Below are 17,770 nucleotides of genomic sequence, written 5' to 3'. Positions count from 1 at the left end.
AACTTAGTAATACCAATAACTGGAATATATACCCCACTCAATGACAATGTCAATACAACAGAAGACATTTTCTGTTAGGTCTCTTCAAGTGCTAAACAGGAAAAATAATTCTAGGTGCCTTTAGCATCAGCTATTTTTCTCTTTCCTCTGATAACCCCACTAAAGCCTTAAATCTATTTGGCCTTAGTCAACTAACCACCTTCCCTACATATTTCAACAAAAACCCAAAGAATGGTTGTATCACTGATTGGATTCTCACCTGCTCCCCTAACAAAATCTCCTCCTCTTCTGCTACCTTACCTAACTCCCTAAGTGAGCACCTCCCCATTTATATTGCACGACAACAAACCAATACCCATAAAGTGCAGCTCCTCAAACCTTCTCTTCACTAATTTCAACATGAACACTCTCATCTCCAGTTTAAACAAAATACAACTGGTCCTCCTTGAAAACTCACATGACTGATAATGCAGCCAACCAAACCTTCCTTTAATATCTTACTGACCTTATCCCACTCAGAACTAAAAGCTTAAAAACAACGACTGCCCCCTGGTTATCCACACCCTCCTGACAACTTATGCAACAAAGAGATAAAGTTTGGAATATCTGGACAGCAGACAAAACTATGCAAAATTACCAAAAATGCAAACACCTTAGGAACAAAATACCACACCATAGCTGACAAAAAGTGTATTTCACCAACATTCAACTGCAGAATGATAAGAATTCTACACTTATCTGGAGACACATAAACAGCCTCCTAAACCCTGGTTGTACCTCCAAGCTGTCACGTTGACCGGCCACTCCTCACAGCTCTGAAGACATTGCCACTCTATTCAACTCTCACTTTATATAATCTGTACAAACCATACTCAATAATAACACCAGCATCAACCTATCACCCCCTTCCCAACCACACAAAACTCTTCTCTCTTCAACTTGTCCCTACCTCTACTACAAAAAGGCACCTTTTCAAGTTAAAACTAACAGCTTTTGCTCCTGACAACCTAATACCTTCATGTAGTCTCAGAAGCATTAGCCTTTCTTGTTTCAGTCCTTATAAATTGTTCTATGACAGAGTCAAATGTTTCCCATCTCTCGAGAAAATTCCAAATCCCTCCCTCCACAAAGGTCACAACTTCACATATATCAAAAACTATTCCCCTATAGCAAGTCTATCTCCTCTATTGAAAATCCCGGAGAGATGTGTACAGTCTCAGCTAGTTTCCTGCCTCTCTCAACTTTCTCTCCTCTCTCCATCCCAACATGGTTTCTGCCCACTCCACAGCACCTCTACTGCTTTTCTCAGCTTCATTACGGGTAACCTAATCAGAAATACAAGTAACCATGTATCAGTCCTCTTCCTTGACCTCTCAAAAGCCTTCAACACCATATTTCACCCCATCCTACTACAAAGACTCACTGAACTCACTTTCATAGTGGACCTGGTTCCACATTTACCAATTCCATACATTTCAGTCAGATGGCAGAATTCCTTTTTTTTCATTTCTATCAATTTCAGTTGGTGATCTTCATGGATCCATCCTGAGTCCCATTCTCTTTAACATATTCATAAGTTCACTTCCCACACCAAGTAAATATGCCAACATCCTTCAGGACACAGTTGATTCAACCCTTATCTGCTCTTCCAAGATTTTCAAAGGATTACAAACAATAACCCAAGAATCCTTCTCTTCACTTGAAACTTGGCTACACTATGCACAGCTACTTCTCAAATCTCAAAAAAAAAAATCTAAACGTCTTCTGTTTATCCCCAAACATTATAATAGCCCAAAAAACTCATTTACCATTTCCTCCTCTGACCACACTAAATTGAGCTTGTACAAGATATTAAATTGCAGGGAGTCCATATTGATGACAATCTGAAATGTAATTATCTCGCCCAAAAAAGGGTTTGTTTATCCAGTTAGTCTATCCTGGTCAGCAAAAGTAATAAATAAATATATATAGGTGTGTGTGTCTATGTGTGTGTGTGTGAGTGTGTGTGTGTGTGTGTGTGTATGTATGTACATGTACTTACATACATAATTGCTATCTTGTCTATTCAGTATGTGAATATATGATGTTTATTCCTTAGGTATTCAGTCAGAAAGATAATCAAGCTAATATTTCACACCTCTCTTTCAGCAATGGATGCAGCTGTAATGCAGAAAGCTATTTTCCCATAGTATAATCCATTATTTCCAGCAAAAATATGTTGTACAACCTTAATTTCTGCAAACCTACCATCATAGATTTCAAAGGGTTTTTGCCATTCCATGTCAAATTATTTATGCCATGTTAAATCAGTCATGTTACCAATACAAACATATTTCACATTTATTCATGTACTGTATCAAGATCCCAGTAAAATCAAGTAATATTAATACCACACCAAATTGTGGACTAGCAGAGCATAGACATAAGTTCTTTCATACCTAAAGACTAATGTAAAGGAAAATCTACAAAAGAACGGTTTAAAATTTCACACAAATAGGTATTGTATTATTTATTCACTGCTGTATAAAATGATAAAATGCGCTGGTCTTCTTACAGACAAATATGGTCACAGACCAAGGATAATAATACATAATATAATTTAAAATACATGTATTAAAGAAGCTATCAAACATATATAAAAATGACTCTGGTGTTGATAAAATGTGTGCTCATTAATTTCCCATAAAAACTGCTTAGACACTATTGTGTAACAAGTAGATTTAATCCTGCATTGTACGTAAAAGGTAATACTGCTGAGCTCTAAAGTCTTCTTTACTATCTTGGGACCCTGTAACTAATTAAACTTTTAAGAACCTTTTAAGAAAATATGATATTCTAGACCGAAGTATTACAAAACACTAAAATTCTGAGTATGCACACATCCATTCATGACAGCGTAAACTAAAGCGGTAGTAACTTACTTGTCAAAACTGTAATTTGCCAATGTAAAATTAGTGTGGTCCAAGACTCAATATCCTTAAAATCAATTGGATATAAGGGACATCCCAAAAGAGTGTATATGGAATAATTTCAGGCTCAGTCGTACTATGGACTTTAGACTTTTTTATCATTCAGAATAGATTGCAATGACCTGTTTTAAGCCATTCAGATTTAAAATATCAAATTTCCAGATTTCAGTAAGAAAGACAGTTTAATTTCCTTTTTATAGATTCACAGATCACATATTCCTTAGGTCAACATGATGCTGTGTTTTATGAATAGTGACAGTTGTGCAACATTTGAATTGTGTTGTGATGCAATATAGAACCTGAAGAGAAAAGCCAGCAATCTAGTTTGAGGTGAATGCATAAGCAATTACCATGCTAATACTGTAATATTTTTAAAGAATATAAATATCAACACAGTTGCTAAACCATTTAATTTCTATTTAACACTCTGTAGTTATTGATAACATTTTGGTATTTTGGCATAGAAGTTTAAGATTATGCGCTGCAGACCTAGACTCTGCAGCAATCCTTGGTTTGATTCTGACAGTTTCTACTTCATTGATGTAACTCTCTGACCAAGTCACTTAACCAAACATTGCTCCCTGGTTGCCCCTAAAGAGGCAATGTCTGTCCAGTAATGTGGTTAACAAACAGCTTGAATCTGAATTGGAATAACTGGAACAACAGCAGGCCACAAATTAATAGTCTATACAACAAAATGTGTTCTACTACCTGATAATGCTTCCAGTAACTCCTCTGTGCTCGGCTCAGGATTATTCCTCAGTAATGTATACATGGACATCACCATACCCGGAGTGCAGAAGCCACACTGTGAGCCATGGGCCTTAGCAATCCGCTCCTAGAAATACAAGACATATCAAATGGATTTAATAAGTGAAAATGCATGTGAACAAGTTGAGCAAATGATGAAAGCGGTCATATTTAACCTGCTGTGGACATGTGTGTTTGAACTCACAAACGGTATAATGTAACTGATTAAGGATTGATTTACTATGAGCATACTGACCATAGCATAGTGTAATTCATTTCAGCCCTCTTAAAAAATGTTCAGGAAGACAAATTGCAAATTGCAGCATACACAGTATGTTAACAAAAGAAGTCTCATGAGAAATGCAAGTAGGCAGATCTTATTCCTTGCTTTAAACTTTTGTCTAACATTAGGAATGAATAATACATAATACAGGGAGTTGTGGTATTTTGGTCCAATATTGAACACTGTCACATCCATTATGGAATTTGTCTTAAATATTTTCATTACTTTATGTTTGCTTGATAGCATAAGACAGTAAGTCCATCTAATTTTAAGTGTCATAATGTTTTACCCCTACTACAGCCCTGTCTTTCCCCTTACCCTTTTTACCAACATGTGCCATGCACTCTTGAATGCATTTGTGGATTCTCTCTTAACTTCTCATTCTAGTAATCCATTCCATGTCCACAAACCTTTCTATGACAAAGTACTTCTGGAGATCCGGGTAGTAGCACACCCCTATAATCTACAGCCAGTGGCCCCTACTTCCCTGTTTGCTCCTCTGGTTCAGCATGACCCTTTCATATGTTTGTGACATGATCTTGAGCAAAATCATCTACCCCTTGTCTATTCTGGTCTAGATGAGATGAGTTCTAGCCCCTTCAGCACCAAAACATGAAATCTGGATATTTAGATTTGCTAATTTGTAATGTTTTGTATATTGCTGTAACTAAACTTCAGTATATTGTTAGATAGTGTTACCCCTTTAAAACATTGGGAATCTTAATGTCAGGCTTGGACAGTGATTTTGGAAAGTGAATTTAAAAATCATTTTCTTTAACAAATACTTTAAAAAAAATCTGCTATTTCCTTCTCTAGATGGAATCACAAATGTGTATGTTTTAATTTTCAGTGTGAGGATTTGCTGCAGTTGAAGAATTTTAACAAAAATGAAATGCTAAATCATACATTTAGAAACTTTTTTCAATCCACATGTTTAATAAACTCATGATAATCTTGCTTCATGAACAAAAGTGTCACAACAATGTATCTACTACACTGAGGCAGAATCTGGAATAATCTTTCAGGAATGTGACCATAGTTCATGAGACTGCCTCCCATGGATGGCTATGGTCACACTCTGGTCAGCATTTTTGCTGCCAGATGAATTGCACCAAACCTGACAAGTCTTCTTGGTTATCCCCCAAGATGTTAAGATTAGTCTGTCAGTCCAGGCAAAATGTCAAGCCAAGAAGATCAAAGCATACCTCTCAACTGTCCAGATTTTTGAAGAATGCCAACATTTTTGCCTCATAATTTCAGTCTGCTCCTCATAATTTTTTTTTCTGGCAAATCAATGGAATGATCTTAAGAATGAAATCAGTAAATAATGTCATACATTTAAGTTTCAGATGCCATATCCTTTAGAAAATGCATTTTAATACATGCCTTGTTATTTTAGCAACTTTCTAAGTTTATAAGAGCAATATTTAAAATCTGCCCCCATTTTTGAGCCTTTGTACCCCCAGGTTTTGTCTAGATTTATTGGGCTTAGAGGTTGAGATATACGGATTTAAGTGAATACAGGATGTGTCAGAGTGCTATGGGATAGCTGAGCAGGGGAGGGCACAGGCAAAACAAAAAACAAATGCATGGAGAATACATTTGTTTTGTTGTAGTGATAGAAGAACTGGTTGACTGAGTACCCATAAATGTTTCTAACTGTGATATGCTGCTATTAGGCAAATGGGTAATCAGCAAGTGTCTCAACTGTGAAATATTACAGCTCTGGGACTGTGTATCTACCAGTATTCCTGACTGTGACAAATTGGCACTGGGTGACTGAGTAAATACAAATTTTATAAACTGGATAAACTGGGATTATAGAACACTATTGCAGATGTTTACCAGTGTTCCTAACTGAGACAAAGTGGTATTAGGAAAACAGGTACCTATCAGTATTCCTAAAAAACAAACAAGTATTTAGGAAATGGGTACCTACCAGTGTTCTTAACTGGAGCAAACAAGTATTTGGGAAATGGATACGTACCATTGTTCTTAACTGGAACAAGGAAGCATTAGAGAAATGTGTACCTACCAGTATTGTTAACTGGAACAAACAAGTATTTGGGAAATAGGTACCTACCATTGTTTTTAACTGGAACAAGGAAGCATTAGAGAAATGTGTACCTACCAGTATTGTTAACTGGAACAAAGAAGTATTTGGGAAATAGGTACCTACCATTGTTCTTAACTGGAACAAGGAAGCATTACAGAAAATATGTATCTACCAGTATTGCTAATTTATCAAGGTCCGGAACTAGTTCGTTAAAAACTTGCAAATTAAAAAAGTAAATCTTAAACTATAGCATTTGGGCTGCTCAGACTAGTATGGTTTACCTCTTTTCACAGCACCTGACCCACTTGGTATCTGGGCATTTGGTTTGACCTTAGTCTAACTTTCATTTATCACAGTGAATATAAGTTAGTACAGAGACTTAAGGCTATAATCTGTGAAAGAGCTGCTTCCTGGAGTTCAGGGTTTGATTCACTCAGCCTTTATTCACCTGCTGTGGGACTCTGAACAAGTTATTCAACCAGACAGTGTCAAGGTTTGATTCACTCAGCCTTTATTTGCCTGCTGTGGGACTCTGAACAAGTTATTCAACCAGACAGTGCAATGAAGCAAATGAGAAATCGGGCTAGGCTTCTGAGTGATCACCTGGACCACATGCTTACCTATGAACTTAAATTTGTATATAGGGTCACAAGATTTGATATACATATCCATAGACAGGAATTCACCAACAGGTTGAAAGCCAGCTGTGAAAAATGTGGATTGCTCTCAAAGGAGGTCAAAAATCACATTTGTCATCCAGGGTCACAGCACTTATAGAAATCTCTTTTCTCCTAAGGTACAATGAGTATATAGCTGATTTTAATAATTCTAGAAGTGTAGAAAAGAAAGTGACCAGCATAGAGGGTGTCGTAGAGGGGGAGAATATGCATTTTAAAACTTCTGGTGAAGCCCATTTTGATTTTTTTTTTCAAAACTGGAAATCAATGTTAGTTTTTCAACAGCTCTCCTTGACCCTTTATGGAAAATGTCTTAATTCTCAAAACGCAATATGCACACACTTTACCCACATGGGGAGAGTTTATCTTCTAATGCAAAATACCTACAAAATGGCCTTATCAAAATGCTCAGGTTCATCTCAGTATATATCACTGCCTAGCTCAGTGGTACTACTGTATTCCACCTTGTGTGAACACTGCATGTTTCAGCTTGCTTCTTTAGTAAATAAATCTGTCAGTGATGACCATTATCCAATGTTTTCCAGAAAGATTCACACACACACATTGCTATTCACATGTTGCTGTTGTCTCCTGCATCTCTTTAGCTTGAAGTGAAAATGCATTTTCCATGATGGCTCCAAGCTATTTAGATATTCCTCCCAGTCTGTTGAACTCTGGTCTGGCAGGAATTATCTTTCTTTTTAACTACAGTCTCTTGCCCATCATGTTAAATTTACTATCTGGAAATGTTTATGATCAGGATGAATTCTTTATCTATATGGCCTTCAAACTTTAGCCCCGATCTAGCCACTCTGCTGTGTTAATTCTTGTATTTTCATCCCACTGTAATAGACATGTTATTTTTGATTTACATTCTAATTAATGGAATCATCCAAATATTTGCCATATTCTTCCTTCTATTCCCCTATCTGGATAATGTCTCCTGTCCCATAATTCCTAAATGCACATAGAATGTGTCCACCATTCTTTCCAGATATGTATCTCTGTATACATATATGTACACACACACACACACACACACACACACACACACACACACACACACACACACACACACACACATACACACAAATAAACCTAATTCTGGTTTACACATATTTGTTAAGCTCCTTATCTATAGACAATTAGTTTTTAAATTACATACAAGAGCAATATAACCCCTTTAACAGTGGGGTTTCCATTAAACACTTTTTGAAGAACTAATTAATTCCCTATCTACACCTTTTGTCCTAGCAGGTAAATCAGTCACTGCAGAGATACTCAAAGTTCATTGGCAATGACTAATACATTAACACGGTATGTCTTTGTTCACATAAATCATGGACTAACTTATTTTAGCAATCTGATAGGGGTCTGGATAATAGTACAACATTTGCCTGTTAAACTTTTTCAACAAAACAAACTATCCCAATCTCAATTGCAAGCTTAGTGAAATATCTTTTCTTGCAGTATATTCTTTTATCTTGAGCCTTTTCCATAAGCCTGTGTATCATATCACTTGGGTTTGAAAACAGGTTACGTCACACTTCAAAAGTTTTTTCCTTGAACCCATCCTTTCAAAGTGGACTCTGACCTGTTATAGTTTAGAGCGTTTTAAATCCCTTAAAATATTTGCAACTGCTTCTAAGGAATTTCTTTCACTGTAACAGTTCTTAAGACCTTTGTAAATGTGCTCATAAACTTTGACTAGTCCGGTTGCTTCTGGTCAGATAGATATTACCTCTTTATGCTTAGGTTCATATGTAATTACTAGACATGCAGTCAAAAGACCATTATAGTGACTGGCACAGTTTCCCAACTGCCCCAGAATACTGTCTGGTTAAGTGACTTGCTCAGAATCACACAGAAGATAAATGACAAATCAAACCCTGAACCTTGGTTCTTGCATGGTACAGACAGAAGCCATACCTCTGTGCCAATGGGCAAGCTGAAGGCTAGTCACAACTCTGCTGCATTCTGAATTCTCTAAAACCTTCATTACAGTGAAATACCTTTAGTTCAAAGGGAATCTTACAGGTTGTGAAATCAGGGAACCTGTGATATGGCGTTTTCAAAACTTCAAACCTAACAGAACACTGGATTGACCATACCACAGATACTGCTTAAAAAAAACACAAAAATTGATTAGCCAAAGAAGAGCTGTAAAAACGACAGAGTGGACTACTGAGGATAAGAAAGAAATTATGTATTGTTACTATTATGTAAAAAGCCCAGAAGATCCAGACACGATATCCAAAACTATTAAGAGAGAACTTAGAGGAAAAAAATACTTCCACAGGAAAAACTGTCAGAAGCTTCAAATACAAATTTGTGTTCATTAATACAACAGATTTTTGAAAAACAGTCTTTAGATCAAGAAACTTTGATCTGTTTGGAAAAAGAAGCATCTGAGGAAGTGTAAAAATATAAACAACAAAACCTAGAGATATTTGAAAAATATAAAAAAGAAATATGGACATGGAAAAGAAAGAGAGATTTGATATGGTGCAATATTTATGCAAAGGAGAAAGCCAAGTTAACAATATAGAGAAGGCAGCCTCAAAGATAGTCGAAGATAAATACAGGCAAAGGCATCCAGATATGGAAAATTTCACAATAAAAAAATGAATATCACAAAGATGGAATGTGGAAAAAAGATTAGTAAATCAGAAGTTAAAGAAGTTGAAGTTATGGAATGCCTGCAAAGTGAAGGATTTAATGTAGACGGTCTAACACAGACTACATCACAGCATGATGGAATGAGCCCCAGAATAAGGAAAAGCAAGAAGATCAGGAGACATGTGAAGAAGAAATATGGACATGGGAAAGGAAAAGAGATTTAATATGGTGTAATATTTATGCAAAGGAGAAAGCAAAACTAATCAATACAAAAAGAGCAGCACCAAAGATATTTGAAGAAAAATATAAACAAAGGAATCCAGACATGGAAAACTTTATACTACAAAAAATAGGAAGACTAAGAGGAAAAGTAGAAAAAGAGATTAGTAATGGAGAAATCAAAGAAATAGAAATTGAGGTTATGGAACAGCTGCAAAGAGAAGGATTCAGTGCAGAAAATCGAATGCAGAAAGCACCACAACAGGATAGGGCAATGGATATTCAAATTAAGGGTAAACCAGTGGAACAGGAAGCAATCAAGATATTTTGGAGCCTTCCACAGGAAACCAGTATAAATGTTCACGTGAAGCTACACAGCAAGGAAAGGGACAGGAAACTGGAAATTCTGATGCAGTCAATGTTGAGGAGTGATAGGCAAGTGAGTCCCTATATGGCAGAGAAACAGATGACACAGGATGAAACTGAAGAGGATGTGCCAAAAGGAGACTCTACAGAACTTTCTATAGAATGCCTGCAGGAAACGGAAAACAAAGGACGTGCCCTCAGTTTGGAAGAAAATGAGCTAAGAGAAGAGTTGCTTGATTTAATGGACATGGATAGACATGGATAGATATATTAAGATTAATGAGAGAAATAGACTGTAGAAGGTCAATAAAACCCAAAAGGTAAGAAACCTGATAAAACAAATGAATGCAGTAATTAGAACTGTCCATAGAGATCCATGTGATACAACAGAAGTAAACATGATATACTAGTGTGCAGCTAAATTAATAACTGATAAAGTTCTACCACAAGATCACAAGTTAGTGAGGGAAAGGAAGGGGAGAAATTGAATACAATTATGGAAGTATCAAATAAAGAAAACTATAAAGCAATTAAGACAAGAAGTGTCACTGTTAGAAGATTATAGAAGAATAGATCAACAAAAATACTAAGAAAGATAGATGTGATTAAAGCAATGCACAGTATTAGAATAGACCAGGATCTATCATGCACTATCGCAAATAACAAACTAAAAATTTCAGCACAGGTGGAAAAACTTAGAAGATACACAGATAAAAATAAGGGAAAAGTACAAAATAAGCAATTTATTGATAACCCAAAAAAGTTTTATAAATAATTGGGAAATAAGGTAAAAAGAACTGAAAGACCACCATAAAAAGAGGAAGTAGATACATTTTGGAAAAGTATCCATGAAGATCCTGTGGAACATAACAAAGATGCTAAATGAACAGAAGATGTAAAAGAAAGAATAAGAAGTTTAAAAGTACAGGATATGAAATGGGATGAAGTAACAGCCAGAGAGATTGAAATAAAGTTAAGAAAAGCCTCTAACTGGAAAACTCCAGGCCCAGATGCAGTACCTAACTTTTGGTTAAAAGTATTAACATCTTTGCACGAGGATTTAGCCATGAGTAAGAAATATGTATATGCGCACCTTGAACAGACACCACACTAGCTAACAACAGGCAAAACAATGCTCTTACTTAAAAGTGAACCTACAAGCTACCCTAAAGGTTATAGACCAATAACTTGCCTTCCAATGACATATAAACTATACACGGGAATTGACGCCAACAGAGTTTATAGTCATTTAGAAGAAAACTCAATTATGACAGTAGAATAAAACGGCAGTAATAAAAGAAAGTCATATGGAACAAAGGATCATTTGTTGTTAAATAAAGTTATAGTGGAGAACTGTAAAAATGGGAAGAATCTAAGAATGACATGGATTGACTACAAAAAAGCATTTGATAGTATCCCACATTCATGGATATAAGAGTGCTTAAAAATGTATAAGATACACCCTACAGTGATTGACTACATTACAGTAACCATGAAACAATGGCAGACCACTTTGCAATTAAGCCACGATAAAGGACAGATTATTATCCCAGGAATAAAAATTCAAAGGGGGATATTCCAGGGAGACTCTCTGTCACCATTGTTATTCTGCCTTGCCATTAACCCATTAAGCTGTTTACTTAGCAGCTTAGGCCATGGCTACAATTTGGCTCCAAGAAAACAACAAAGTCTAATGACTTCTCATTTTCTCTTTGTCGATGATTTAAAACTGTATAGCTCATCAGATGAGGAATTGAAAGGACAGTTGCAGGTTGTCAAAACTTTTTCAGATTATATTAAAATGTCATTTGGTCTTGATAAATGTCCAAAAGCAACCTTTAAAACAGGAGAACTGCAGCACCAGGAAAACATCAGTTTGGGACAAGAATGTGATATAAAAGAACTTGAGCAAGAGGTATTGTATAAATACTTGGGACTTGATGGAGGATCAGCAATAAAACATGAACAAATGTGAATAAACCCCAGTAAGGAATACTTTAGAAGACTTAAATTAATCCTGAGAACAGCATTGACATCTAGGAACAATATCCAAGCTATAAATCAACTTGCTCTTCCTGTCCTAACATACAGTTTTGGAGTGACTGACTGGCCCAAAAAGTGTTGGATAGATTAGATTTTAAAACAAGAAGGATGCTTCAGGCTCACCAAATGATTTATAAAAATCATTGCATACCAAGATTATATATTCCCTGTTCTGAAGGAGGGATGGGGCCTCCTTGAAACTGACTACATGTATAGATCTGCAATTGTGGGTCTCCACACACATATCTACTGACTTCACAAGATCCAAATGTAGTGAAAGTTTTGAAACATAAGAATAAATCTAAGATGACTTCTCTGCTTGATTTAGCAAAAGCATATCGACATCAAGCAGGAATGGAAATCAAACCAGCAGTAGATAGAAACCAGGCAGCAACTGAATGTGCCAAAAACCAAAAGAAAGAATAGAAGGTGAAGGACAAGATGAGAAGGCAAGAAATGTGGAAAAAACATAAATATAGTTAAAAGCACAGAAAACTTCTGGAAGAGCCTCATATTGATCAGGAATGAACACAGGAATGGTTAAGGAGAGATGAATTCAAACCAAAAAAAGAAAGGTTAATATTGGCAGCCCAAGATAGTGGTCTATGTACACGCTGGTTTACAAAGTCCATTGAACATGTGGGAGAAACAGACAAATGTAGGTTTTGTAAAACAGAATTGGAAACAGTCACACATCTTGTTGCTGGTTGCAACACACTAATAGCAGAAGGACTGCATACTGAAAGGCATAATAATGTGGAGAGACTGTTGCACTGAGGATTGTGCAGACATTATGGTAATGAAGTGGCTGAAAAACACTGGAAACATGACCCACAAAGCATCATAGAAAATGATGAAGTTTATATCACACGGGATCACCCATTACAAGCAGTTCAAAAGACAGATGCTAGAAAACTGGATATAGTGGTCCAAGAAAAGAAGACAAAAGTAGCATTGATCATTGAAATTGCCACACCCAGTGACTACAGTGCCTTGCGTACAGAGAGATGCAGTCATAAAATATCAGGATCTGCCGGCAGAAATGAGAGCAATGTGGAAGAAAGATACCCAGACAGTTCCAATAGTAGTAGGAGCAACAGGTCTTATAAAAAAGAATCTACAATCATACTTAGATATATTACCAATCCATGTAACTTCGTACAAACTGCAGACGAGTCAGTATTAGGTGCATTGCAAGTGCTGCGAAGAGCACTTTTGGCTGACATCAAAGATTGAAACAATACTAATTTCATGAACTTTAATCGTACTTTAGTGTAAACAAACAAGCAGAGGCAAGGTTCCAGTTCTCCAAATAATTTAATGGTACCAAACACAAACACAAGTGCTTTCACTGACTGCTTCTTCAGGTGTAAATAACAAGGTATAAAGACACCATACTTATACTTTTAATTAGTATCACATGACCTATCATTCAACTTTTAAAGAAAAAGACATTTCAATAAAAGTGATAAAAACATATAAAATATATATATATAACACAAATGCATACGAAAATTCTGACAGTTCCATCTATGTAAGGGTCGAGTTTTCAGGATGGTTCTCAAAGGGACATGGTAATTAAGGCCATGCCTTCTGTCTACCCTTAGCCTTACAATCCATTCAGCCTCCAGTCCTTCCATTCTGGTTCTAATATCTCCTCCCCTTGGCTTTGCCATACATCTCCCCAGGACCATAAACTTAAATATATGGTGTTCATTTGTCTCAATAACATGTTTCAATAAAAACTGTTTGATGCCCAAACGAGTAGTGGTCACACCATTAGCTTCACACATAAACCAAGAAGAATTATTTACTTCCACAAATTTATTGGTTAAGCGCTTTCTTCCCCTAGCCTTCGGGGACTTCATGAGAACTAAATTCCCCTACAAGTCAACCCTTTTATACAACTTAATAAGAACTGCTAATTGAATAAGTGAATAAATGAATAAATAGAAACAATATTATAAATATTACATTGTACTTAAAAAGTGTTGTTTTTTTTTAAAAAATGTTATAAACAATACATACCCTGTTGTTAAAAACATTCAAAATGTTAACGCTTTTTTCTTTAATTCAAACTTTCCCCCTATTAGAAGGTCCAAATGTTTTGAAAATAGAAATAGACAAAAAGGTTTTTTGGGGACACTTATGTACTCAGACAAAACAACAGAGGCAATTGCAGGGGAGGGTAGAGAAACAACCACAGATAAATAAGATATTTAATGAGACAGATATTCAGGTCACTCATAATGGTACATTTGCTTCATTGGATGGATTCAAAATCTACAACTATACAGATTTAAATATAGACACCACATATTTCTCTTTGTTTAAGAAGGGGTTCAAGTTTGTTCCCACTTTTAAATTGGAGACAGTGGATACTATTACAGAGTTAAAACTGTACACCAGAAAACTAAATTTTAAGATCATGTTTAAAGAGGATGTAGTCAACAGTAAAGGAGAAAAGCAGAAACAGATATTAAAGAAGAAAAGCTGTTTTAACCCACCACTTCACCCCTTAATAATGGCATTTGAGAAAGCATGTGAGGGTGACATTTAAAATGAAATTAAAAGTCACAACCCCACCAAACGATTTAATTTAAGTAAAGATGAATTTACTTTACTAAACAACTTTAGAACAAATAAAACATATAGAATTATGAAGCCTGATAAGGGTGGGGGTGTGGTGCTTTATTATGGTACAGATTATGTGAATTAATTAACTATGATTTTTTTCTGATACAGAAAAATACCAAATTTCATCTAGGAATGAAGCTTCTCTAGCACATAGGAAAATTCAATTTTTTCTGGAAGATTCTTTACTTCAAAAAACTATTTCAGAAGATTTGTACAACTTCTTAAAAACAGAGCATCCCCTTATACCTACAGCCTTTGGTATTCCCAAAGTGCACAAGTGTATTCAGAAACCACCATTCAGGGTTATTATTTCTGCACACAATAGTTCTACACACACATTGTGCATGTTTGTGGATATAATTTTGAAAGATTCATTACAAACTGTTGATTATTTACTGAAGGATTCCTGGGATTTTCTGTCTAAATTTAATGAAAGATGGTATAACAATGAAGTTATTTTTTCCACTATAGATGTAGTGGACTTATTTACCTCAATTCCCCAAAAGGAGGAATTAGACTTATTCTATGAGGCCATTAGGGAACTTACTAGTTTTTCAGACACTATGATTAATTTCATTATGGCTGTAATGGAACACATTTTGTCAAACAATTACTTCATATTTGAAGGAGAATTTTATAGGCAACTTCAGAGGGTTGCAATGGGGGTAACGTGCTCCCATTTATGCCAATCTGGTACTTTATTCATGGGGAAAAAAAACACATTTTTACAAGTATTTATTCACAGATGTGGCTTACTTATTACCGTTTCTTGGACGATATTTTTATCCTTTGGAACGATTCAACATCTAATTTCAAAAGTTTTCTTGAGCACATTAATCAGATATGCCCATTTCTTAAATTTACTGCCAACTTTTCAGAGGTGGAGATTAGTTATCTAGATGTGATGATTTCTAAGGATAAATTACAAAACAAGTTTGAATCTAGAATTTATAGGAAGGAAACTTTTTCAAACAGTTATCTAGATTTTCAAAGTTGTTATCCTTTCCACACTAAAAAGAACATTTTTAAAGGACAGTTGGTAAGGGCAGGCAGAATGTGTTCTAAGAAGGAAATATTTTTGGAAGAAGTATCCATCATTACAGATATGTTTAAGGTAAGAGGATATCCAAGTGGTTTATTGGAAAGGGTGGCGAACAAGTAATTGAAGGATGGGGTTCAAGGTACAATCCCCTGTTGACTAGCGGTGAGACTATCCAAAAACAAACCACTCAACCCCTCATTAAGGATGGTTACAACACTAGTATGGTTATTCCCTATGGAACTGGAGAACGGACACTTAAGGAGATCATAAAAAGAAACTGGGTTATTTTTAAAGGTAACACTGAAGTTTTTAATATCTTAGGTCAAATACCTAGCTTTGTTTACAAAGCGGGGAAAATTTTTAAATTTTTGATTGAACATTTCACTACACCCAGGACTATGTCTATGAAAGGAACGACCAGGTGTGGTCATTGTAACAAATGTCCGTTTGTGCTGAACCAAGATGTGGTACACATAGGGGGCAACAGGAAGGGCATTTTGTTGCAGAAAGGTAACTGTGACACAAAAGAGAACATTTATGTTGCCATTTATAGGTTCATAGGTTCATACTAGGCTATCTGTCTTGGGGCAATTATAAGCCTAGCCCGATTCTGTATAGCTTACGCCACCCCTTGATTTGAGTATACTGTGCCCTTTTTAAGGTTTAGTTTACTGTGCCTCTGTCTAATAGTGACACAGGAGTAATCCCTGGGACAAACCTATGATCCCCCATCCACTTATCGAGATTCTTCTTGAAGAGATTCAGTGAGGTGCTCTGCCTCACATGAACTAGAATTCTATTCCAGAGTGAAGGGAGCCTCTGGGTTATGAACCTGTCCCTCCAGCAAGTTCTATTTATTTCTGTGCTGAGGTTCAAGTCCCTCGAGCGTGTGGCTCTAAGGGATTTAGATTTACTGAGGTGGAGCATGTCCATTAATTCTGGATTTGACATAGCTTTGTATGTCAGGCATAGATTGCCTCAAGTAGGTGGTATGCAACTGAGTAGAGCTGGAGTTTTTAACCGAGCAGCATATGGCATCTGTTTGAGACCCTTGATCCTCTTGGTGAGATACTTTTGGGGTCTTTCTAATTGCTGCAGGTGTCGGGTAAGGTACATCCCAAAAGGGGCATTGTATTCTATGATGGGCCTGATGAGGGATGAATAAAGGGGCACGATTACCTCTCTTGATCTAGATGTGAAACCCTTCGTGATGAGGTGGGCTATGTAGAAGGTCTTTCTAACCACTTTGGCAATGTGGTTTTCAAAGGAGAGATTGCTATCAACTTGGGTCCCCAGGTCCCTAATAACTTTCTCTGAACTTAATGTGTTTCCGCCTATGTGGTAATTTGTGGGCACATTGTTTTTGCCAAAGGGTATGACTATACATTTTTTGGCATTTAGCTTTAAACCATGGCGCTGGCACCAGTTATCTGTCTCTGTGAGACCTTTTTGAAGGATGTTTGTGTCAGCTGGAGAGTTGATTATGGCGCCCAGTTTGCAGTCGTCTGCGAACTTGGTGAGCCATAGTCCTCCCACGTTTGCCTGTACCTCGGAAAAGTATATACCGAACAAGAGTGGTCCCAGGACAGAACCCTGTGGGATGCCACTTGTGACCGGTTTAGAGTCTGACATGGCTCCAGCAACTCTCACTCTGTGGGTTCTGTCTTTGAGCCAGTTTTCGACCCATCTTGTGACATAGGGGTTTATATTTAAGCTGGATAGCTTATCTATGATGCCCGAGCGGATTATTGTGTCAAATGCCTTTACAAGGTCCAGATAGGCTGTGTGGACTACCTTCCCTTCATCTATGGCTTTGGTGACTGTTTCAAAGAAGTCAACCAGGTTCAAAAGGCAGGATCTGCCCTTGACAAAGCCGAACTGGGTAGGATCTAGTGTCTGTAGGTCCCCAATGTCTTTGTTTATGAGCTCCATGATGATCCTCTCCATAGCCTTGCAGACTAAGCTAGTCAGGCTTATGGGGCGATAGTTTCCAGGGTCCGTAGAGGCTCCACCTTTGTGGAGTGGGACCATTGTTGCTGTATGCCATTCTGTGGGCACATATCCTGTAGTGAGGCTGAGATTGTATAGCTGTTTTATTTGAGGGATTAG

At 36.6% G+C, this 17,770-nt stretch overlaps 1 protein-coding gene across 1 annotated transcript in view; it reads right to left on the bottom strand.

Annotated features, from left to right (window-relative positions):
- Positions 1-17,770, bottom strand: part of LOC122807193 (aldehyde oxidase 3-like) — a 1,326,697-nt gene that overhangs the window by 1,172,043 nt on the left and 136,884 nt on the right. The window contains exon 5 of the mRNA XM_044078243.1: positions 3,681-3,807. Coding sequence (XP_043934178.1) covers positions 3,681-3,807 — 127 coding nt within the window. The remainder of the gene's footprint in view (positions 1-3,680; positions 3,808-17,770) is intronic.

Source organism: Protopterus annectens, chromosome 7.part0 (assembly GCF_019279795.1).
Source record: "Protopterus annectens isolate FY-2018-M chromosome 7.part0, PAN1.0, whole genome shotgun sequence".
NCBI classification, from domain to species: Eukaryota; Metazoa; Chordata; order Ceratodontiformes; family Protopteridae; genus Protopterus; species Protopterus annectens.
Note: the sequence above shows the minus strand (reverse complement) of the source record. Positions and strands in the feature narration are given on the sequence as shown.